The 26138-nt window shown below is 41.0% G+C and overlaps 1 protein-coding gene across 1 annotated transcript in view; it reads left to right on the top strand.

Moving 5' to 3' along the window:
• nrxn2b (neurexin 2b) overlaps nt 1-26138 on the top strand; it is a gene marked incomplete at its 3' end in the record, with an annotated part of 720187 nt that overhangs the window by 123025 nt on the left and 571024 nt on the right. The window contains exon 2 of the mRNA XM_083993168.1: nt 15964-16011. Within this exon, the coding sequence (XP_083849294.1) occupies nt 15964-16011 (48 nt within the window). The remainder of the gene's footprint in view (nt 1-15963; nt 16012-26138) is intronic.

The raw sequence follows: 26138 nt of genomic DNA, 5'->3' as shown, positions 1-26138 counted from the left end.
TGAGTACGGTGGCCCTGAGAGCTCAACACACTGCAGAAACAAGTGAACAAAGATGCTTCCAAGGGACACAAAAGAGTGATGCACACAGCTTTAGAGTCTGTCAGTGAATCTGGATACGTTTTTTTTAATCATTTTGGCATTTTATCCAGACATAAAAACGGCATTTTAGTGGGGTGACAATGGATTTCTAGGAAACAAAGATCATTTGTGGTCATGCTCCCAACCGCTCTAACCTGTAACCTGAGCCACACCGTTAGACATAACGTAACAACAACAGCAACAACGTTTGCCTACTGTCGGTTCCTCGGAGACTGCGGGTGAATTGCGCCTGTTACCACCGATCATCATATTTGCACTGACACGGCTCCTTGTCAACATTTAAAGGGACAACGAGGAGTTTCTCTATCGACAGAACCAAAAATTCCGCGACAATAAAAAAGTCTCACATTAATGTGGATTAATCTATGCTAGAAAACAAAGAAAAACACGCACTCTCCAACAAAACTCTCAGGAACAAACTAAAGAGGTGCACGGCCAAAAGATAAACTTAAAGAAACAGAAGAAACGCCAGCAGCACTCGTGTCCTTCTCATTGTCGTTTATTGCATACTGCGTCGGCGCTTAACATGCACAGACCGGTTTGAGGAAGACGTTGTCGAAACCGGTCGGCGCCGACGCAGTATGCAATAAAGGACAATGAGAAGGACACGAGTGCTGCTGGCCTTTCTTCTGTTTCTTTAAGATTAATCTATGCTACCCACACTTGTTAATGGGCCCATTTTCAATAAATATATCGCTTTGTCTCTGTCGTTATTTCGTTATTATTATTAGTGGTGGAAATGCTGGGCGAGCCGACCAGTGTTTCCTTACTTTCGGTTTCGCGGACGCTGCCCGGCGGGTCATGAGAATAACGCCGCCGAATAGCCTTTTATGGTCGTTACTACGATGGTATCTGATCGTCTCCGAACCTCTGACTTTCATTCTTGATGAATAAAAACATTCTTGGCAAGACGTCCATCTTGCGCCGGTCCAAGAATTTCACAGTGCGCGCAGAGGCTCATGGTAAATGTAGTGTGAAAACACTTTGCTTTCCAAAACTCCTCGTTGTCCCTCAACTTTGGAAAACAGCAGGGAAGCTTTCTGTCTTGTTCTTTGTTTTTGGTATTCATGTGTGGCAGTGTTACAGTGCCAGACACAGGCCTGGAGTATGTACTCCAGCGTTTTGAGTCGTTTTCAGTGGATCCGTGTGTATGCAGATATTGCTTGAAACGATGCCATTGTTACAGGCTGTTGCGTGGGAGGGGCTATGTGTGTACATGGGACGTTAGCAAGGCATTCTGGGAAGGTGTGTATATTTTTCCCTGTTCTTCGTCTAGGCAGCCATATGCGACCGTAACTCGGCAGCTATACGAGTGTTGTACTGTTGTTTTCCTATTGCGAGGAGTGCTGGAAATAAAGTGCCTTCCTTCAGACATGGTCCAGATTATTATGTTACCTCAACGAGCTAAACAGAGCTACTGTATCTCCAAGGTAGGTCCACTACGGTTCAAGGGTCTGCCAGCTCAAGTTTGGTTACAACGTGGTTACAAAAAACCTTTTTTTCAAAACGATCAAGTTGAATGAAGCTCCATTTGTGTGGACAAGGCCTTAAACTTCAAAAGTCTGAAAGCCTCAAACTCAACAAGTGCATTTTCTGTTACCTTGTAAAATCTTGTGCTGTTGTCTGTGCTGCCTTCAGCAGATTTCCTCATTTGCTACTTGCAGTGATATTTATCATTAAGCTCTCACCGTACCAGTACTTCAATATTTGTTTTTTTTTAATAATGATAATGATTAATTAATTTAATGCATTAATTCATGGCAGGTGAATTAAGAGATTAATATTGACTCAAGTGTTTCACATTAATTTTTGCAACTGGCTGAATACTCTCTTCATTTCATTCAAGGAAACACACCATTATTTTGTTGGAGAGAGAGGATACACCAGTTGGTACTTTCCAATCTCAGTTAAATCAGGCTGCTCATCGCTCCCCACAAAGAGGATTCCAGCCTCAGAAAATAGACACATGAATTATGAATAGATTTGCTACACAATTTCCATTAATTTAGCCATAATTACCCAACTCTCTCAAATGACTTAACTTCCAGGAGCACTGCAGATTCCATGCTCTAATGGTGTTTACCCGACCCAATGAGCTAAACGAAGTTAGAGCGTCTTCTCAGTTGGAAGACATTAATTTTCCATTATGGGATGTTGTTGCAGTTACCTGCTGAGACTCACCCCCCCCAACACAAGACAGGAAGTCGCCCTCTCAAAAGCTCACAGGGAGCCACATCTCAAGGAAAAAGTCATTACAATTTTATTTTTTTCCCTAACAGGGAACTCCAGTTGACTGTTGTGCCGTTAGTGGAGGGGAAAAGGATATGTGCTCCTAAACACCGGCTGAAGGGAGAAAATTGTCAGAATGAAACATTAAACATCAACAAACGCTGGAGGCAAGGTGCTATTTTGCACTGATGTCCCTGTAGATTACTTTGACTCTGACTTGAGCTTCCATGGCTCAGAGGACCAGGAGATTCTGTTGTTGTTGTTCTTACTTTATCTCACTGACATAGGTTTTATTTCTGCGACAGAGGTGACGATGATACCTAAAAATATCTGCTGGCACGAGCCATTCAGGAAATTTTGAGACAGAGAATTGTTCCTATGAGTGATGTATTCAAATGTCTGTACTGCTTTGGTAATTTTGGACTAATCTTCATATTCTACGAGTGTTATATTTCCTCCACTGGTCAGCTGAGTAGCTTGTCACTGAATTTTCAGAATCAGAATCAGAACTGTTTTTATTGCCAAGAGCAGTAAAGGTCAGTTTACAGCAAGGAGGAACTTGTCTTGGTGTCAGGTGCAAACATAAAGGTACCAAAAATAGTTTAAAGGGAGGGATAAAAATAGAATTAATAATTTAAATAAAATAGAATATTCTAGTGCAAAATATATGCATATACTATATGCAAATATGCATATACTATATACAAGAATAGAATAAAGATATAAAATACTACTAAATAAGTTATTGTGCAAATTGTTGTAGTAGGTGCAGAGTGACTGTCCATAGGATTAGGGTTATTTAGGGGGTTTGGCTACCAAGTAAAGGTGTTAACACTGTGCTACATTTAAGAACAAACCCAGTACATGTCAGGGTACAGGGATGGAGCCCCGGTGGCTCGCCTGGTGGAGTGTAAAACCAGCCTCTGACACATTTTCATATTTCGAAGATTCAAGATTCTAAAATTCAAAAAAACTTTATTGTCCATCACATATAGTGACAGAAAACGGCCTTCAGTTAGGGCTCAAAACATAAAAACATCCCCCAAAACATGAAAACCACATTCAAACCCATGAGATGCACATGAAAGAGTACTAAAAAAGCACACAAGCAAGCTTGTGTGTCAATCTTTCTTTGTTTAAAATGCACACTGTGGTTGGAATAAAAGCGGTTTTGGCAAATATGAATGTGCTAAATGCAAAAGAGTCAAAAAATGACTTAAAAAAGAAAGATAGTCTGACGTCATCTCCTCTCTGGGTGATTATTATAAGGAAATGCAGCTGAAATCACAACTCAGTGTTGTCTTTCATTCATGTGATTTTGTCCGACGTGGCCATGTTTATAAAATCAGGGTTTAACCACAGGCAACATATCAGACGTACTGGATTTTGACATAGTTTTGTTTTCTAATTATTGATAGTTGATAGAACAAGACTTGTGAGAATAAGAAGAGAACAATGAAGAGTAAGGATGCAAAATAATGCTAATAGCTCATGGGCAGGCTGTGTGACTGTGTGTGGTGGTGAGGGGGGGTGGGGGGGTACTTAAGAAAGGGGTGTGTCTGGATGTGCTAATCATCCACTTGAAGACTGGCTTCCTTCCTCCCATCAATGCTGCTGGTCTTTCCATCACATCTGACATTGCAATTACTGCTTCCAACATCCCAGGAAGAAAAAAATGAGGAAAAAACGACAGTGTATCGCCCACCCCTCATTTTCAGCTCCTCTAATGAGCAGAGTCCAGAAGTGGCAATCAGATATATTCATCCCATGGAGCTCGCTGAGGAAAGAGGGGCGGACGGATCGGGAAATGGTTGCAGGATAGGGATGCGTCACCGTGTGTGTGCCACTGGGAGTTAGAGATTAGGAAGAGGAGAGGAAGGACAGATGGATACTCTGGGAGAGGACACCAGATTTCAGTGAGGACTAATGATTAGTTTTGACCTCATAAATGAAAGGAAAATCGAGGTCAGACATAGAATTTATTGGTTTTCTTGCGAGATGAACCCCGGCACGGTTCTTCCCGGCCGGAGACTCAAAACATTTGGAGACTGGGAAAAAAGATATAAATGATGGGGATGATAGAGAGGAAACGGTATAGCAGCATCGTTTTGGGGGAGATGAGGATTCTGCGTTTGCTACTATATTATGCTGCCAGTGTCAGTCGAGCCCTTCTCTCTTTCAAACCAACGCAGAGCCAGTAAAACACTGCAGCTCCTCTGAGCGTCTTTAGCGTGTCTGGTGTAAATGAGCATAAGTGGAGAAAATCATCAACATCCCTTCTGTGTGTTAGCCTCGACGGCTAAAACATTAAATCAGTCCAAGTTCTGCGGCTCGACATATGGAGGTCCTATTTATTTATGAACTGTTTAATTAAGATGGAACAGCAACTGTTCAGATCTCCTCTCCTCACCAATCTCAGAGCCGCTCTGATTTATTTTCCCAAACATATCCCATGACATATTAGCTGTGTTTTCATGAACAAAATGTGCGAATCAAAGTGATTCACTCAGCGTTATGCAGTTAATTAGGAGTTGTGGGGGAGCATAATATCTCCATGTGAGATTTTTTTCCCCCCTTTGTACGACGCAACTATGATCTCCCCTCATGCAGAATAGACAGCTATTAAGCCAATAAACACCACTCAAAGTGTTGAAATATTCATTCACATTGCTGCGGAAATACACATGTTGCAGTGACAGTTCTTAACTATGAATTGTGCATGTTTATACTGTATGTTTAATTCCGCAGCATTCATTCAGAAAACACCAATGCACTAGAGACAGACAGATAGGGGAGCCTTGGATCATCCTTCATGGCAGCGTCGGTTTCGGATGTTTCCCTGTTTGCAAACGTCGGCATGTGCAACGTTAATTAGGCGGTTGTGGCCCTGTATAATTGTAACTTTTGAGTGGTAAATCATGTCATTTGACAGGCTTCCAAACAGCTTAGTGCATCAACTCCTGACAGATGATGGTTTTTGCTGCTGTGTAAAGTGGAAAGTGACCATAAAGATTTAATGCTTCACTCGCTCAGCTTAAGTGCCTCGCCTGGGGTCAACAGTTCCCTGTGGTATTTCTGAGGAAATCAAGTGTATGCTCACTCACTCACACACACCCCCCCACACACACATACATATATATATATACAGAAGAAAAGTCTGAATTGATGGAAAAGGAGTGAATTTTTTATTCAGATACCTTGAGAATCTAGGACATTCTGTCAGAAACCAACACACCAAGGAAAGAAATAAACTGAGCTAAATTCGGATTTATTCAGAGGATTAAATACTTTATAGTTGAAAATGTTGCTATTGCTGCATTTAGTTATCTGCTTTATTAGCATTAAAAGTCTGTGTTTGCAGGGATTGTTCTTCATCATCATTAGTTCACTGAGAGAAGCAGGACAAATGTCTTGGATCAGCAATAACAACAGCTTAAAGGGATAGTTCACCCAAAATTCAAATTTCGACTAAGGGCTGGGAGAATTTCCTCCGTGCCTTCTCTGAGTTACAGGAGGGTCCGCGCAGCAGCATTTGTCCATATAATGGTTGTGAATGGGTACCACTTTTCTTCGTCCAAAAAGACACACAAAAAAACATCCAAATACCTCCATACTGCTCGTCTGTAATGTCCCTCTTGTATTGAGACGAGCAGTATGGAGGTATTTGGATGTTTTTGATTTGAGAAATTTGAATTTTGGGTGAACTATCCCTTTAAACCTCCTATAGAATGTAGAATCATGGTTCATCTGATTTATGGAAAATACCATAGTAATGTTTTATACTGTTCATACACATGTGTTTGGTAACTGAGAACATGTCACATTTGTGTTGCAAAGTAAGCGTGAGGTTGTGGTGTGTAGCGTTCAGAGAGAGGCAGCTGTTCAGTTCCTGCTACTGTAACATCTGAGGGATCATTTCTCTGCACTGCCACAAAAAGCCGAATCACAGCCAGCCTTCTCTCAGTGGAATATTCCTCCTCACAGAACCTCAAACACTCAGCAGCTGCACGTTTGGACGTGTTTGGATGTTAAAAAACCGGTAGTTTCGTCCTTGACAGAGGAAATCCGCTGTGGCCACTCTAAAATTCACACCGTCTCCGAGGCATGTTAGTGTGAAGAGCTGCGAAACCCAGACGTCTGCTGAGATTCCTGAAACCACCACTGTCCTTTCCCATCCATATCATGTCCTAACATCTTACTGCCATGAGCATAACTCGACACAGAGGCTGCTAATAGGCAGCCATCTTATCCAGACCTGGACCTGCAGCGCATAGATCCTGAAGAATTTGAAACATTTTTACTTACATTAATGTTGCATTGAGGCAGTGAGCGGGCGAGTGACATATAAGAGATGCTGAGATTATTCTTTTTTAGAAATGGCTCAGACTGTTCAGAGGCGAGCCGACAAAAAGGAAAAAGTCAAGCTCCAGTTTTTATTGAACCTTCCTCTTGTGTTGGGGTCACCATAGTGACCTGTTTTCAGGTTTTAAATGCATACAAGTACCACATAAATGTGTTTATAGCATCAAGGCTTTTTTGACTTTGTCAGGAACCTCTATTTAAACAAAAAAATACATAAATAATAAAAAAAAGTGGTTATGACCGGGTTATAAGGATAAGAACAATAATTAGAGTTCAAACTGAAATCACCTTTTCATGGATAAGGAAGCCTATGATGACGTAACCAAGAGATGAGAAACAAATGGGATGATAAATAATTGTTTTAGTGTGTTTTACAGCTGATTTAAGACTCGGGTCAAAACCGACCCTCACACAAGAGATGCTAGCAGAAAGCTGACAAGAGGAAGTCAAGGGCTATACTGACAAAAAAGGCCCAGGGGCCCACACCAAAAAATATTAAAACCAATATTTTCATGGATAAGGAAGCCTAATGATGGAACCAAGAGAAGAAAAACAAATCAGGTGGGGGAAAAAAATGTTTTTAGTGTATTTTACAGCTGATTCAAAACACGAGTCAAAACCGACACTAACACAAGAGATGGTAGCAGAAAGCTAACACAAAACGAAGGTTAATCTTAAGATGCATCTTCATCACCGTTGTCGTACAGAGCCTTATTACAGCCCTTATTTAACACATTCAACAGGGATATGCAGTTATTATCAGATACGTTCCAATTCAATATGTTTGATGCCCCTACCATCCCCCTTTTGGATACTGCTATACAGTATGCACCCCTCCTAGTGGTACTGTAGCTGTCACAGCTGTTGACATCTTTCACTACATTTACTATACTTAAGCTACGCTGACTTCATGTGATCTGGATCAACACAGTTAAATGTGGAAGTATGTATTTTTTTGCAGAAATGTGAAAAATGGAAGTCAGCCGGTCACTGGTTGTTGTGACAGACCGTTGGGTTCTCTGTAGTCGTTAGTTTTTCCTCAGTCTAAGTGATTTTTTTGTTGTTGTGGTGTCACAGACTGTACAGAATGTCTGCATGTCTGTCAGCTTGTCAAAATCAGACATGGTGGTAATTACAAGCTTTTGCTCTCAGAAGTTGACTAATGTAAGAACATGCATTATAAAGATCTAATCTTACAGACACTCATGGGCGATGTCATGCATCATTACGCCGCTGTAACAGTTAACGCTGTGTTTGTGCCACACGGAGGCTGCAGACTGGCTGTTTGCTCTGTGCAGACAGGCAAACCTTGAAGGAACGCCGACTTCATCTTTTTGCGCTGACAAAAGCTTAACCTATTGACCAGATCGAGGCCGATGGATCAAAGCGTTTCCTGCAACTTGTGTAGATGTTTGATTGAGGGTCAGTGCAAACATCTGATAATTGACAAGGCTTCATCCCAGCATACGTTGCTATATACTCAATAAAGCTTTTTTTTTTCTTCTTCTTTTTTTTTTTAATCTTCAGCAAAGCAGTGGGCGGACCTCACTTGGTATACACAGAACATACAGTATTATATTATAAGGCTGAGTGACTGCAAGCGTTTCATCCTTTATTAAAGTCAGTGAGCTGCAGTAGGTGACTCCACACTGGCAGTAAGCCACTGTGGACACATTAGGTAAGATTTTTACTTGATGTTAAAGTGTAGAACTTTACACATCTCTCCCTTTTGAGTCAGGTTGAGCTCCATGTTAATAATTGAAAAGCACTGAAAGACGCGGAAACCTTTGACATCAATCTATAGCTCTGTTCAAGATTGTAAAGGCCTTCATCGCCCCTTACCTCCCACTATCTCTTTCTCTCTCTCACAGAATACACATGCACAATGAATAATTCAAGTGTTCTTAAACTTGCCACAGTTTCTATATTACTTAAGCTGTGCAAAGACACTATGCATTATAGATAAGCCTACCGAGATGAATATTAGTCACGTTCAATCAGAGGCATTTTCCGACATCTTTTAAGCAGATGTTTTTACAAATTGCCTCGGTTTGTTTCTACGCCCTTGAAGGCCTATTCGTACTTTTTTGTTTTTTTTTGGCAACGAGAGACGTACAACGATGATAACGCTGTGAAACTTTATCTGCACCCAGGCCCAGTAAAAGCTGGTGATTTGTGGACGTGTCAAGCATTTTGGATATTGTGCAATTTTATATCTCGTGCCAAGGGTGCATCAAGCAGTAAGCTGCACATAAAACCATTTATTGTTCTTATTTTATACACTAACATATTTCTTTCTTTTTGTTAATGGTGGTTTCCAACTAAAGTCATCAAACACAATGTCCTTTAAGGAAATATTTTGGTAACACTTTACAATAAGGGTCCCGTAATTAACCTTAGTTAGTACATTATAAAGCATTAATTAACTGTTTACAGATATATTAACAATCATTATTATGTATTACTTAGGATTAGGAAACACATTAATTAATGTAGCCTATTAGTAAGCAGTTAATTAATGTTTACTACTCAAAGTTAGTTAATACATTTAAAAGTTGAATAATGTAATTAGTTATCATTATGTATGCATTACTCAGCATTAATTAACACATTAGTTTATATATTAATGCTTAATAATGTACTAACTAATGTTAATTAAGGGACCCTTATTGTAAAGTGTTACCAATATGTTCTGTGACCACCATATTGGGGTCGGCAAGTAACAAACAGCTTCATGTGTCAGTGTGACAGGTGCCTTCCATGTATGTAAAGTGTAGTGGCCATATGTTTCAGAGTCCTCAGAGGATGATGCAGAGTGGGGGTGGGGGAGGGTGGGGGAGGGTGAGAAGTAAACCCATTCCTCCTTGCAACATAGTCTATATGTCCATCTGATGAACGAGGGATCAAGGGAGTGAGAGGAAAGGGAACCGTGGAAGGCGCAGAAAGTGATAATGATGATGACTCTCATTTTTCTCTGTCCCCCTGCTTGTGTGTTGTTGCTGCTGTTGCCCTGAGACCCAGCACATCTGTTTGTGTGTGTACGTGTGTGTGTGCAGAATGATGAGGCTCATCATAATTGGTGAATACTTCAGGAAGGTTGTGATGGATTAATTTCTTACAAGGTCATTGAAGAGCCTGTGCTACCTGTTGAATGCTGCCTCCAAAACAAAGACATACTTGAACAATTAATGTTTATTCATTACACTTTGTCCAAACATGAGCTGTGTTTATAAGTGGGATACACAAACAGATATTGACTTCATAATCAATCTGCACTCACCTTCAGTGGATGTGGGTCAATATTTGATTGTGATATTTCCTGCCATATGAGATCTTTTTCTCAAAGCTCCATACAGTATAAAGGTAGACGTTTGTGTTAAAGCTCCATACAGTATAAAGGTAGACGTTTGTGTTAAAGCTCCATACAGTATAAAGGTAGATGTTTGTGTTAAAGCTCCATACAGTATAAAGGTAGATGTTTGTGTTAAAGCTCCATACAGTATAAAGGTAGATGTTTGTGTTAAAGCTCCATACAGTATAAAGGTAGATGTTTGTATTAAAGCTCCATACAGTATAAAGGTAGATGTCCATGTGTAGTGTGATTACAAATTAGTTAATACTGTGAAAGCATCAAAGCCTCAGTCCACAGAGAAATGCACACAGCCTGTATTCAGAAATTGAACCATAAAACAAGCCGTCAGGACTTCCTGTAACTTTGTGATGTCACAAGAAAGTCATCAAACCCCATCAGACCCACCGTCCAACCCTGAAATGTGCTATATTTTAATCAAATCCCCCAAGAAGCTGACAGCCAATCAGAATATCTCTTTCAACAGACCATACATATAGGAGCCTCCTCTCTTCTGATTGGCTTACATATGTAGGACCCAATCAAAGGAGAGGATGCTCTGGGCAGTGTCTAAGATAAACCTTTGAACTGCTTTTTAGAGGAAGCACCACTTATAAAATGCAATAATATCTTTATTTATAACTGTAAGATGAAAAAAAGAAAGAAAGAATGAAAAGAAACATTAACAGAAACATAAATCAGTATAATTACATTACAAGGAGAAGGGCACCAGAAATGATCATTTGTACTGGGTGTTAGAGCCACCAGCAGTCATTTGAATGAAATCAGTTGCGGTTTGCAAAACAGTGGTGGCTTGTGTTCATCAGACCCGAAAGAAGAGCAACAAGAAGACAGCAGATGAGGGAGAAGAGAGCAGGAGGCGGCTGCAGCTGCCTGATGGAGGGGCTGGATGAGGAGGCAGAGAGGAAGAAGAGTGGGCCAGATTAATATGTCTTCTTGCTAATGACAGAATTATGACCCGGCTCCATCTGTCACTCAGTCACAAGCAGCCAATCGGAGCAGCTCCGGTTCTGTTGCTCACTCCCATCTGTAGTCACTGCAGAACTGAAGATGCAATGTTCAGATAGTTCCAGTATATGTGTGTGTGTGTGTGTTGTGCTCCACTATGGATGCAGAGCAGTAGTTAAAAGTTGTATTTATTCCACATCATCTGCTGTGTTCTGAAGTCTTACAGTGGATATTCAGTCTCGCTGCCTTTTCCCCTTCTCACACCACTTGCTGGTGAGAGCTGGCAGGAATCTTACATTTGCCAACACCTCATAATATGTGTGTGTGGGATTTGTGGGAGAAATGTTGTGTGAAAAGTGAAAAAAAAAAAAAAAAAAGTTTGGCATTTTGTGCAGATAAAATCACAACTTTCCAATTTTGTGTTTCACCCACTGATGGGAGATTTGGAATATATTTGTTTTTTTCTGTTTTGGCACACCTGTCTGGCTCCACTCTGGCTGCGGAGATGCCGTTTGACAACTCGCCTTGTCTTTCCTCTCTGCGCATCTTCACCTTTTCCCTGTCTCCTCTCTGCCATAAAACAGTGCCACTGTCGTCTATGCCTATCTGAGACTCAGATGAGGCGGCAGGAGGGAGAGGAGAGGGGGATGGAGGGCTTCGGGGGAGGGAGCGGTGGGGTATTTGAATGATTTGGTATGCAGCGACAGCACCGTTCTGTTTCATTGCAGGAGCCTTCGCCTTATCTCCTTAATGGATTATGAGCAAGGGAACAAAAACAGAGGGAGGCAGAGTGAGAATGATTGGACTCCCTGCAAAGGGCCGGCAGGAAACGGACTGCAGCCAGATAAATAAAACACTCTGCCTGTACATTTCCTCTGCCCCTGAATCACAGATGTTATTAAGGAACAGGACAATAGGAACAGCTTGTAGTCAAGAGTCATTTGAGCTTCTGTACTCCGTGCATTCTGATTTACCTGCTTGGCGCTGGTGTTGGTAGAAATGTGTTTTGTGCATTCACTCTGCAGACTAACAACAAGCCTCAATGATTGTGTGTTAATTTGTTTTGGGAGACATTAGACACTATCTTTCTCTTCTTTTCTTGCAAGACAAAAAAAGAAAAGAAAAAAGCAGACAGCAACTGGATGTTTACTTAACCTCCTCGACAGCAGAACACCTCAGTTAGACAGTCCGCGGCCTAAATGTTGATGCGCAGACCTCACAGAGGCCGAACCCTGGTGCATTCGCCGTTGCACGGAAGCCGGCGTTTTTTGCCGCTGATTAGAGCAGCTTCAAAGGCCGTCTAGAGTTCTGAAAACAACATTTTAGCACATCCTTGATTCGAGAGGATAAGTGAAAGGCTGCATTGAGTCATCACAGCTCTGCAGCTGAATGATTAGCATTTATAGAGAGCTGAATGCTTCCTACATTACCAGACCTGTTGGTGTTTAACACCATCAACCTCAGGAAACAGGATCTGTACTGTAGATGTCGTATTTTACCCTAGCCTTAAATTGAAGATATCAAGATAATAATTTTTGGCGTTATTTTAAAGGTACATTGTGTAGGAATTACTCCCATCTAGCGTTGCGGTTGTATATCGCAAGCAACTCAATCGTATTTTTCATGCTGCATTCACGTGAAATTGGGCAGACGGCAGACGGACGACAGCCGCTGCACGTAACGGCATAAACAAGCCTCTATGTAAACAAGTGGTCCGTGACAATATGTTGTCATGGCGATGTCGTCATGGCTTTCTCTCGACTTCTGTGACTAAAATGACACCTGTTTTGTTACCGGCGGCCGTCTGCCCGACTGCAGGTGAATGCAGCATCAGTGTAACGCTCCATTCCTCCTCACTGCGTTACCGCGGTGACTTTTCACAGACGCCACCTCGACCTGAGCCGACAGCTCCGGTGTCTCCGGTGAGTTTCCGTGGTTTCCTACCGTCACGCTGCCACTAGACGTAAAAACATGGCGACACGACATGGCAGCCAGCACCGAGCTTACCCGCTCCATGTAGATATGAATGATATGAACGGCGAATTCAGAGCTGAAAGGAACACTTCAGTTTGTTGATGGGGGGGATTACTGATTAATGAAAAACATACTTTTGAACGAAATAATCGATTCTCGTGAATAGATAACAGGAGAAGTTACACAATGTCCCTTTAAGATAATTCAAGAGCTAAATATTTAAAAAAAAAAATAAAGTCATGTTCATGTAGGGATGGAGAATACAACCCTCCATGACACTGAAGGGTTATTTAGATAAAGCCGTTGGCTGGTAGGGCCAAGAGTGTTTATGTTATTGATCAAGAAAAGACAGGCGGCTTGAAAGGATTTGACCTTTTGGGACTTGTAGTCCAACAGACATAATGCTGTTGATACTCTGTGCTGCCTGGGGTTAAATCCAATTTGCTTTAGCCATTTGGTTTGTTCGGGAATAAACCTAGCTCTAGGCCACATGTTTCATCTTTCTCTTAGTTCTGTCTCTCTCTCTCTCTCTCTCTCTCTCTTTTAAGGTTTACTTCCGAGACTTCTATCCACACAACACGCTGCTGGATGTTTATAGTACATGGACACTGCCAGTTGCTGCTTAGTTGTTTGAATAGAGACTTCTGCTATTATTATCCCTGCTGCCAGCCATGTTCTCTCATAGTCCAGTGTACAGCAGCCATCCCAAACAGGTGCTATAAAGGTAACAAACAATGAGTTGCTATGATGGGTTGTAACTCCGCTGCTATAAAACTGTTTCAGAGACAATATTCTTTAATTGTGGTCACTCAGAGACAGCAGAGCCTTCTGCTCTTTTTCAGTATTTTTGATTCAGTTAGTTTGGAGGAAGTTACTCTGTCTTTTTAATCAAAGCTTTCACTGTAGTTCCTGTTTCCCCTGCACTGTGACCGGATTGGCTTTGTTTTTATTTCAACCAGGAAGTGGAGATTTACTGAAAGTGAACAACTCATTTCACTTAAGTCAACAGGTAGGTCACATGAACAATTATCATTGTCATAACTCTCCTCTTTTTTGTTGGTATTTTACTTTCTTTTACACTGGTGATCATCTTCTGAAAATAACATTGCACATTATCAAAAGTCATGGCATTATTAAACACCCAAATCAATAATTCACCAATTTTCCACACACCATCATGTCAAGGAAGAGTTTTGAGAGTTCGGAGTCATCAAAACGCTTTAGGAGTTCCAGGGGGGGTCCGGCTGGCAACAGATTTTCATCTAATGGCGGCAGATAGAGTTCACTTTTGAATCGTCCAAAGCACACACTATGAAACATCCAAATACCTCCATACTGCTCGTCCATACTCACCCAAGTGTCCTGAATCCATGACAATGCACAAGATTTGTTGTGAGATGTTTGTTCATCATTGTAAACCATTGGATGTATGATCGCACTGGGAGCTGCTACTACTACAACAACAAGGCTAAAAACAGAGATCACATTAACTTTTTCCGGACAACTTTTCCATGTGGCGGCTTCAGGACACTTGGGTCAGTACAGACGATGGATGTTTCATAGTGTGTGTTTTGGACGATTCAAAAGTGAGCACTATCCGCCGCCATTATATGAACATTTGTTGCCAGCCGGACCCTCCCTGGAACTCCAAAAGCATTTTGATTATCCAAACCCTTCCGGTGAGTAGAAAATTGGTGAATTATCGATTTTGGGTGAAGTATCCCTTTAATACAAGAAAGAGTTTGAACAGTTAGTCAGTTGTGAATGTAGAAGTCAACTGTTGTGTGAAACAGTAAGCTTTGAAAAGATGTTAAATACAAGAACAATAACAAAATGAGGCAAGGTAGTTTTATTTGTATAGCCCATTTTACAAACAGTTTGTCTCAAAGGTCTTTGCAATAGCATCATTACAACATCCTCTGACCTTTGACCCTCACATCCACTGAGGAAAAACTCCCAGGAACCCTTTAACAGGGAAAAACAGGAGAAACCTCAGGTTGAGAAATAGGAGAGGAATCCCTCACCCAGGATGAGGATTATAATTGGTCATGTGACCTGTGTGTATTCCACCTGTGAACACTCTGAGCCACAGGTGAAACTATAGTTCACTCTCAGTAAAAGTCACAAAGACGTGATACAGTACTGTATGTTCAGTTTGATTTCTACAACCGGTACCTTGCAGCTAATATGAGCTGTGCACAAGCTGTTGTGTTGATGTAGACCAGAGCTATTATAATGATGTCAGTGAGAAACGAAGAGTGATGCTGTTGTGAGTGCTGCTTCCTGCATGTATGGGTTGTCATGTGTGTGTGTGTGTGCGTGTGTGTGTGTGTGATGGTTCGCTGTGGCCTGATTCAGACAATGTCTTCCTGTGGACTTTTCTCCTCAATCTATTGATTCACACTTGTTGGCTGGATGTGTGTTGTACAGTAGAAGGCTGCTGTGATGCCGCACACTCAACATCTGTGTTGGGATATAAACTTTGGCTTTGGGTTTTTATAGATGAGACAGAATATTTTATCTTGTAGCGTTTTTTCCTGGTTGACCCTCTCTGTGCGTGAGACCTTGCAGAGCTAAGTTTGTTTTTATGTCTGATTTGAGTACAGTAGGAGATGAGGAATCCAGTTGAAGCCTTTTCTGCCAAACAGTTCTCTGTGTGTTCCATAAGTACTCCAGAGGAAAAAAAAGCATTTGTGAGAGCAATAGCCTTCGGGGGTTGCGCCAAATGAAAATGCTTTTTTTTCTAAAACCCCCCACACCTCACTCAAGAAGTGTTTGCTTGTTTTCTGTTACTACTCGCTCTCTCTATCTCTATCTCTCCTTCTCTCTCTTTCTCGTTTTTTACCTTTGATTTGAACTCTGACATCCGAGTCTGCCCCAGGATGTCTGTCACAAACTGCAGTCCAACGTTGTGACAATGCTTTTTTTCTTCCCGTGCCTTTTATGACCTTCTTTTCTTCCTCTTTCTGTTCTTTTTTTCTGTTTTTTTCCCTTTCAAGGTCTGGCGCACCTGACGTTAAACGACCAAGGTATGGGTTCATTCCTTTTTTTCTTTTGGTTCTGTTTTTTAGAGGAATTGACTCAGCCTCTTCGCCTCCCGCCCCCCTCCTCCTCCCCCGTGCCAGCCCCACTCAAAACTTGCCGCTTTCCCACGAGAGTTCCCTCCTCTGCTTTTTACCTCCCCTCCTCAGTGCCATATCCCTCCATTTCTTCCTAAATTCTCCGCTGCCTATACTCTCAACCCTTTGCAACATCTTCCCCCCCGTTGCCGCCCCCCCCCCCCCCCCCCCCCCTCCTTCTTCCTCTCCCTCCAACATGTCTTCATTTCTGTTGGTCATTCCTCCTGCTTCTCCTCCCCCGCTCCCTGCCGCCATGTGTTTGTGCTTTTCTGTGACCTCCACCAATGTGTGTCCCACCCCTTGTCCTGTCCTATGGCTCACGTCCTGGACCTTCACCTCTGACCACCTTTGACCCCGACGACCTGACCCCGGGGCTGAAGGTAACACTTTTCTGCTATCCCTTCTGCTTGGGTAAAAAAAGAAAAGAAAAAAAAAAAGACAAACAAAACAAAAAAAAATGCTGATTCTATTGGAAATGTGTTTGCTGGTCAAATTACAAAGGCAAAATGTGTCCTGACTCCCATTCACTAACACTTCAAGGTGAAAGTGTTGCCGAATGTGCAGAGTTTCTCATCACCACTCTGCTGACATTCCCATTGTTTGGCACTCCGACTGTTGTTGTTTTATTTTTTAAAGGCCTATACAGTTCACGTTCTGATTTAACCTGAAAATCTGTGTCAGACTTCCTTGTCAAGAGAAAATGTGTCTGCACTTGTTTTGATGTTGCTTTGAACACTGGATGTTATTTCTGATGCTGCTGTGTTCACATTTGCACCACGACCACGGCTGTTTAATCACACAACACCTCTTTCCCTCTGTCTGATTCCTGACCTTTTGTCCATTTGACATATTTTTCCAAATGTGTTTCAATCCAGAGCAGATTTGTTCTTCTTAAAGTTTGATTCACTTTGTGTTCCTTTGCAGCCAAAAAAAAAAGCATTTTAAGCACACAACACATTCCACACTTTCCCAACCCCTTGCAGTACCCCACCAAAACCTATGACCTGAAGATGCCTTTATTATATGGATAGTGTGAACTAATAAAAATAACATGCATGTCAGAAAATATTTTCTTTTCTTCCACATTATTGCAAGTTCATGCTGTTCCATGTTTAGCAGTAGCTTAAAAATTACAAAACTGTAAAAGCCCATAGGCCATCTTTGCAGCAGGTTTTTATGACCAATAATTGTGTTTTGTTGCTAACCGACATCTAGTGGCCATAGCGATCATGACAGGAGAAAGTGCAGTGATGCAGTATAAAATGATCAAGTCCAGGAGGGGTTTAAAGTCTCCAGGAACCTGAACCACCTTTACAGAAAAACCACAAAAGATTTGCACATGGGAATCATGTTATTTGCACATGTGAAAAATTTTACACATGTGAATCATGTTATTTTCACATGTGAAAAAATTGGTTTTGGCCCAATTATATAATGTGAATTCACATGTGAACCAATTTTCAACATGTGGTAACATGTTTTACACATGTGCTCTACATGGTAACACATGTGATCACATTTGGTAATCACATGTTACCACATGTGTTACCATGTATTGCACATGTGTAAAACATGTTACCACATGTGGAAAATGGGTTCACATGGGAATTCGCATGTGATTCACATAAAATTGGGCCAAAACCACATGTTTCCCATGTGCAAAAATTTTCACATGTGAAGTTAATGTGTTTTTTTCCCATAACCATGACAGCAAGGATTGTCAGATGTTTAGGAAGTTCATCCCAAACCTAGCCAAGAGGTTGGTGTGCCTAAACCCAAAGCCAAGCCAAGTCATGACAATGACATTATTATAGTAACTAATGACAGTTGGTTCACCATTCTCGGTACAGCTATGTTTATGGTTACCATGATAACCAAGGTCCAAATTTGGTTAAGAAAATATTGTGTAGATTTCATAGTTTGATCTTAAACGGTTATTGCAACCCAAAAGGGTCAATGATCATCAATGAACAGTCTCCACTGTAAACCTGAGTTACATCCTGAAAGACTAGCTGTCAGACTTACTCATTGGTAGATTTTAAACCCCAGCTTTGCTCCAGAGCTCATTCCAGGAGAAAAAAAACTTGTGTAAAATGGTTCCTCTCAATTGCACAGTACCCACTTTTTAACTGTCACGAAGCAAGATGTTTACCAGCTCATCGCTCCTACGTGGCTCAACACAAAGGCGGAATATATTTCTCTATCCCCAGCAGACATTCACTGCCACCAGCAGTTGAATCATAACCATAATCCCTTCATCTCTATGCAGCCTCTACTCTGCCTCCCCATAACATCTCCCACAACCTACTGCCATTTAACTCTGATCCCTGCCCGTAGTCCATCCCAAACTGGGCTGACTGTTTACTCCAGCCACGCGTTGGTAATGAGAGTGTAGCACACATAGGGATGATAGAACGTACCGCAAGAATGGAAAACCTGACATCTATCCATCCCCGGCACCTCCCAGGAGACAAGCCCTGATCTCCACATCAGACATTCAGCCTCCGATGCACCATGTCGAGAGCATCGCTGTGCATTTCCTATCAACCCCACAGCCCTCACAAGCAGGAGGATCTAAACTTGAAAGGTGGCTGAAACTGAAAATTTCATAACCTCCTTCTTTTTTTTTAAAGAGAGAAAGAGAAAGGGGTTGGGATTGTGGAAGATAAGGGGAGGAAAAAAGTTGTCGAGAATAAATGAAATCTATCGCACACACAGCTTGGCTGCTTTAATGTGCATGTCAATGAATAGAGCTGACTTCCCATTCTCTCTTGTACAGTACTTTTTTTATAAACTGACAATATAGCAATCTTCAAACAGGCTATACCGGCATTCAGTGGAGGTTTAATACACAATTCTCTTTTGAGATAAATCGAGTGTTCTGCAGGTAACTTTTTTTTTTTTTTTTTCCTTCAGCTTGGCAAACCCATGCAAGTTAAATAAAAACCACCTGATAAAAAAAATCACAAGGTAATTAATCGGGGGGGCTGGATGCTATATTACCAGAGTTAAAAGTAAAGTAGCTGATTATGCGCATTTCATCAAACAATGCCTAGCCAGCCATTTATATTGATTACCCTGTAGCCAGAATTAATACAGTGTTTGTTCCCAGTGCACGGGGCCCAAAAACATCTCGAAAGAGAAAAATCAATAAACCTATTTGGTAAAGGCGAGGCCGTGTGACATGTTAGCGAATTAGATGATTTTTACTGGAGGATTTAGGGGCCGCTCTGCTTTCTGAACACCACCTTTCCCTTCAAATCTGTGCATTTGTGTGCACATGTATGTATCTGTGTGTGTCGGGGCAGCCATGTTTAAAAAAAAAAAAAAAAAAAGGTTTTGGTCAATGTTAACGATCAGAGGCAGGTGCCGCAGCCATCACATAACCAAGCCAAGAAAATCAATGCGAGTCTCCTCTCAAACCCAAGGCTGTCCTTCACAACTCAAGGAAGGACAAACCCCAGGCTTCAGTCACTGCTGATCCTTATCTGCCTGCCTGGAAAACTGCTACCAACCACACACACTGGGCCGCACGCTCAGTGGGCAAGAGATTACACTGAACATTACAACACGTTTAACATAGTGTTTACATTAGAAGAAGAGCTTTGACTGTCTCTCAACTCAGTAAAAAAAGTAAATAAAAAAATCAAAACTGAAATGTACACACAGCCTGCAAGAAGTCACCAGGTCCCCTGCCCAAAACACCCTCAACTCAGAGATGATGAAATACAGTTTAAAGGTCTAATTCCACAATTTAGAACCACAAATTTCAGAGTGTTCTTGCACATTTTCAGGGATACATTCTTTGAAATATATCTTTAAATGTTTACATCTAAACATAAATCGGAACTTTAACTGGAAATACAAGATAATGTTTCCTGGGATTACCCTCTACACATTAAAGTATTAATTTCTGAGCCATCATACAAGAGGTGAAACATAGAAATCAATACTTTCAAATTTTACAGGCTCAAATAGCAATAAAAATATATTTTTTCAACTACTATTGGAAAGATTCTACTCTCTTCCTAATAACTTAATATGTCTTGCAGTGTGATATGTGATGGTAAGATGAGTTTAGACTGTGAAGAAAATCTCTGCAGCAGCAGAAAATGAATCTTTCGGTGCTAACTGCTGAGAGGAGAAAGCCGTTGCTTCATTTTCCTGAAGGCACTCCAGTGAACTACTGACCTCGACCAAACGCTATGGTCAAACCTTGATTGTGATGGGATCAACTATTCAGAAGAAATGGCAATAAATGCAGAGGTTCGGAAAACAGAGAACAAAACTAGGTCAAAACCTAGTAAATGGCAGAACCATGTCGCTATTTGAATTCTGTTCAGTGTTTCAGTCCTTTATCTGTTTGCTTCGCTCTCCTCTAGGCTCCCAGAAGAAAAAAAAAAGTTTTTTTTCTCATTGACATGTTTTCTGTGTCTGTGAGAAAACAGAAGAAGTATGAAATATTTATTAAAGCCATTTTGACTACAAATTTGCCCTAAAGTTGTAAAAAGAACACTCAGAATGTCAGGCCACCTGCCCTCTGGTCAGAATAAAGAGAGAAAGAAAGAAAAAGAATGTCCAAAGAAGTGAAACTGAGCTAAACAGAACTGAACTGAACTGAAACAACAATGAAGCAGTGTAAATAACAGTGTACTGTAATCCTGTCAGTCAGTCTGTGATGTGTGCTTACAGTATACTGTAGCTCTGGCCACAGTGTTAGAGGCCAGCCCAAAACTATGTATGCACACATCTTAGATACACCATATATTTATGCGATCTTTGAAATTTAGATGGATGGAGTGAATCCAAAAATATATATTTCAACTATTTTTGTTACTTAAAATACAGTCTGGTCTTGAGTGGAAAGTAAATAAAACCTCATAACTACTGAATAAAACATGAAATACTATCATTGCATTGATTGAGACATGAGCACAAACTCTACTTCTTCTCCAGGCCCCAGCCCTGTGGATCAGCACAACACAATAAGAAATAGGAAAATAAGGTTCAAAGAGACATTGTCTGATTAACATAATTTGTAACTTCCAAACTGCACTGACCTTAATGAATGTAGATGGAGCCCATAACAAGACAACTTACATGTAATAGTTCATATGGTGAAGAGTAATTCCAATACTCCAGGCACATTAACTAAAGCTAAGAATAAATGTGATAGTACATAGTCACCACAAACAATTTAATTACAATTTACAATCAACAGTAAACTGTCTGCTGTATCTTTCTGAAATTCAATTTACAACAATATCAACTTCCCTTGTTTACTGTAACAGATGTAAATGTAAATGTGCCAATTTCCATGGCCCAGCAGTCTCCAAGGTATTCACGTATCACGGAGCCCTGGAGCTGTTTCAAATTCAACAAACTCATTAAGGGCCCCTTAAATAAATCAAACTGCCATTTCAACAGCAGGACATAAAACATGTTCAAGTAAATACCTCTGAACTGGCAACAGATTCCCAGGCTCTCGGGCCTGTGGAGTCACTGATGCTTTTTGCCCACAGAACTATCTGGTCTCCATGTGAATGAAGTTCCCTTCCGTCGCCACCACCTCGGCTTTCAGAGAGGCCAGAGCGATGCACGCAGAGAATGGAGTTCACCAGGCCCTGGGAGATTGTCTCTTGACAGGTTTAATGTAGATCTCCTTGGAGATACTGGAGGGAAAATGAAGGGAATATCCAGCCTGATCTGTATCTAACCTCAAATGTAATAGACTAGGTCCAGGTCAAGATAGCCATCTCTCTGTCTGAGCTCACTGAGGGCAGTCTATAGAGCCACTGTGTGTGAGGCTTCATTTCATTTTCTCTGCACTTTTATTTAGCTTTTAATGCAGCATTTACATAAATACATGTATTGATATTAGTCCTTTTTAATTAAAAAGTAGTGTTCTCCATCCCTGGACACTGTACATCAAGTGATTTAAGTGATATTTTAATCAGAACTGACACGTTCTGTTCCTGTGTTGGTAATTATATCAATGGGATTTTGGGATTCATATGCAAAATATTTAAATATGCCTATGCCTAAATTGTTGGGCAAACATGAATTAATTGTTGCATAATGAGGAATATTATTTCAAATCTTCCGGTTTAGGTTTTGACAGTGTTACCTTATTTTAAGTTATCCTTGTTGTGGGGAACCAATCAACACTTCCTTATTGCAAATTAAAGGAGTCTATTACCCACTGCCCCCTTTTTGATTCTGCTAGAATGAAAATCTCTCCGTGAAGCTGATATTCACGCGTACATGTGCAAGCAATACACACACAAATGGATTACAGCACACAGAAATACAAACACACACACACACACACACACACACACACACACACACACACACACACACACACACACACACACACACACACACACACACACACACACACACACACACACACACACAGGGAAATAGCTCATTAAATTGGCTATGGCTATGTTGGCAGAGATGAAATGGAGATACCTGCAGTTACAGTGTTTTATTAGAAACATTGCAGAGCAGTGGGGATAATGGCATGAAAACAGAAAACTGTAGTTGGAATGATATTAAAGTGCTATGCAGTTGTCTAACTTCACTAATCAGTCCAGCTGCAGTTTACATGCATGTTTGTAGTTATGGTCACAAAAAACCCTTAACAACCATCTGATAAATGTATCATAGAGGCCAAAATAAACATTTGTACCAAATTTGTAGAAATTACCTCAAAGTTCTCTGACATGATGTATTCATGAGGGCACAGCGACCTTGACTTTTGATGTTTGTCCACCAAAATGTAATCTGTTCATTACTGAGTGAAAGTAAACATGTGTGAGATATGACATGGCTGGATGGATGGACAGACATCCCAAAAACATAACAGGCAAAAGACAACAGAAGATTCAGTGTTGAAGCAATATAGAGTCTAGTCTAGTGACAAAATGGCAACAACACAAAGCACCAAAATAAAATTGATCATATATATTTTTATTTTTAAAAATTGTCCTTCTTATTCCATCTCATCATCCACACTAAAATCTTAAAAAATGAAGTGCCCACATCTGACCTTATAACAATACAAAGTCCAAACAATGGGTGTAATCTGTATAGCTCCAATAGAGAGCAAAGTGAATGGTGCTTTTTGGCAAAAGGCATTAGAGGTGAAACAAATGGCCCTTTTCCCACAGCACTATAGTCGACTCTACTCTTTTATTTTTGGTTTTCCACTAGGGACAGTACCTGGTACCTGGTACTTTTTTCGGAAACACCTCAGGCAAGGTTCAAAGCGAGCTGAGCCGAAACTAAAACACGACGTCAACCAACTGCCGGCCACTGATTGGCCAGAATGTCGCCACTGGAGAAGCGCGACAAGAATATTTAAAAAAACAAATCGGCAACAGTGCCCACTGACCTGTACTGAGACTGTTGTTCTTTCACGCAAATTGGTTAAAAACCACATCGTGGTCCCTCGACGAGGTGTAGACGAGTGTGTTTGAAGCTGATGAGAGGATCCAAATAAGAGGTAGATGGAGCACCTGTAGCAGCCATCCTATAATGACCCCGCCCATGTTGAGGAGGAAGTACTATATAGCACTCAGGTTAAATGAAAAATGACCAAAAACGACTCAAATTGAGGGGAGTTGAGCCGAGAAGAGCTTTAACTGTGTTATGGAAAAGTGCCAAAATAACCTTTATAAATGTTAGGTCACTTACCCAACAACTATCACAGGAAAAAGTCAAACTTTCCATGATCTTCTCCAGCAGCTCTTTGCTTCACAGTTACAAGGTCTTGTTTTGGGACACCTAATGGTCCTGTTTTTTATCTGAGGTGAGGACTTCTCCCTTTGTGTGACTTGTGGTTTCCAATGTGTCTTCCACTAGTCTGCGTAGATTGTTCTGTAAATTGAATGGGCAGCAACAGCTCTGCTGTGATAACTCCAGTACTGTCTGAGTCGTGACTGGATCTAAAGTAATAATTAGTGATAATACAGTCACACTAATCTGACATCAAGTAAACATAGATTTAAACTTAATCCTCCTGTTTCAATCCTATCATTACTCACTCTTAACTACATACATAAGGATTAAATGAGAATAAAACAATCCTTGGCTGCTGCTCTTATTAGCGTTTAAATGAGTTTACACAAACACTACTGCCTTAATTTCTCATTACACTGGCAAAGTGATGACAGTTTTGTTAAATGGTGGTATAATCACTAAACCTTACTTTACTCTGTAACATCTTGTATTCACCAATCAAATATGTTCAACATTGTCTGCAGAACAAAGCTGAATGAAGCTTGAATGAACATTTTTGATAAAGGGGTATCAAACTTAATAAGAAATGATGGTTTAAATAAAAACCTCCTTTGATCTCAAACAAGCTCCCAGGGGACGATCATTTAGAATTTTACAGTGACCTCTTTCCCTCCGTTCAGCAGTCCTGGCATGGTCGGGCTGTTTAGGGTTTGAAGTCTGTGAGGCTACTGCAGAGACATTAGGCCAGGGTGACAGAAGTCCTCACACAGGCAAGAATTTCTCCTGACACAGCAGCGGTGGAAAATGGATGGAGCTCCACAAGCAGCTTGAATCTGCTTCACACAGTCCTCGCAGAGGAAAAACCTGGGATGAGGAGATCTGTGGCTGTGGGGGCCACATCACTGAAAGCGCACTGTTATCAGCAGAGTTTCACTGGATGTCTTTCACTCCACACCAAAGTTGTATTACTTAGATACTGAGATACCACACACACACAGATACAAAGTGAATTCAATTGATTGGTAAAAACACAGCCCTGTCTATATAAACTCTTAAGGCTGACGGTGGAAGTTAGAGTCACCTCCAAGACCCCTCTCCAGCAGCTGCTCATCCTGGGTCTAGGGTGCGGTATAGAGGCCTTGTTGTTTCCAAATACAATATTTCCATGAAAGAATCTCGGAGGTCTCTGTGCTCTTGGAGAACTTCAGTTCAAATTGCGATTCTTTTTTTTTTTGAGCAATCCCCAGATCTGTGCCTCGACACAACTCTGTCTCCCTCCGCCGCACTACTTTGTTTTTGATCTGATACCCGCTGTCATCACTGAGACGTTATGGGGACAGTTGCGAAAAGTCTTATTTCTCCCATCAGAAACATGCTAGAGTGATGACACTGATCACACTGGGCTATTGAGTTGTAATACCATCATCTGCACATTGACTCAAACCTCCAACTGTTCTTTGGATACACTAAATAATAACATTATAGTATTATTGTAAAACAATGCATATTTTAGTGATATGCATATTGAGACAAAAAGCAAAAGTTAATGAGTGAAATTTAATGTGTGTTCAATAAGTTGCAATCGTCCCTGATCCGAGTTGCAACTGTCGCCAGGTTTGGGGTCAGTTGCAACGTCTGAACTCTTCCATTCAAACAGACATTGTGATTGATGTGTCATATGTAACCATATTTAAATGGTATGGCTAATTAGCAGACACATGTAAGTTTAATACGTAAAAGTTTGGTGAGTGTGGTCCAAATAGTCTCTGAGTAACTGAGTAAAAAGTTTTGCAATTGTCCCCAGTCTTCAAAACAGGTTATACTGTATGTAAGAAAATAAAAATAAAAAAACACAGTAGGAAGAATGTTGCCCGTTTGCCTCTATTTTGAGACAGCTGGCAAACTTAAGCATTAAAGGGATAGTTCACCCAAAATTCAAATTGCACTCATTATCTACTCACCCTCATGTCGACTAAGGGCTGGGAGAAGTTTCAGAGTTAGGGGTTCTCGGTGTAGCAGTGCATGTCCATATGACGGTTGCAAATGGATACCACTTTTCTTAGTAACAAAAAGACACACCAAAAAACATCCAAATACCTCCATAGTGCTCGTATGTAATGTCCGTCTTGTATTGAAGCCCCGAAATGTGGAATTGTTCCGAAAAAAATTAAATAAGTCTATTTTTCAAGCTTGTTTACAGCGGCTCCTCTTCCTGGTTCGTCCAATTTGGACAGACCAGGGTCCGTCCTCTTCCTGGTCCGTCCAAATTAGACAGAAATTTGAATTTT

The sequence above is a fragment of the Trachurus trachurus genome, assembly GCF_905171665.1.
Source record: "Trachurus trachurus genome assembly, chromosome: 18".
Classification (NCBI taxonomy): domain Eukaryota; kingdom Metazoa; phylum Chordata; class Actinopteri; order Carangiformes; family Carangidae; genus Trachurus; species Trachurus trachurus.
Note: the sequence above shows the minus strand (reverse complement) of the source record. Positions and strands in the feature narration are given on the sequence as shown.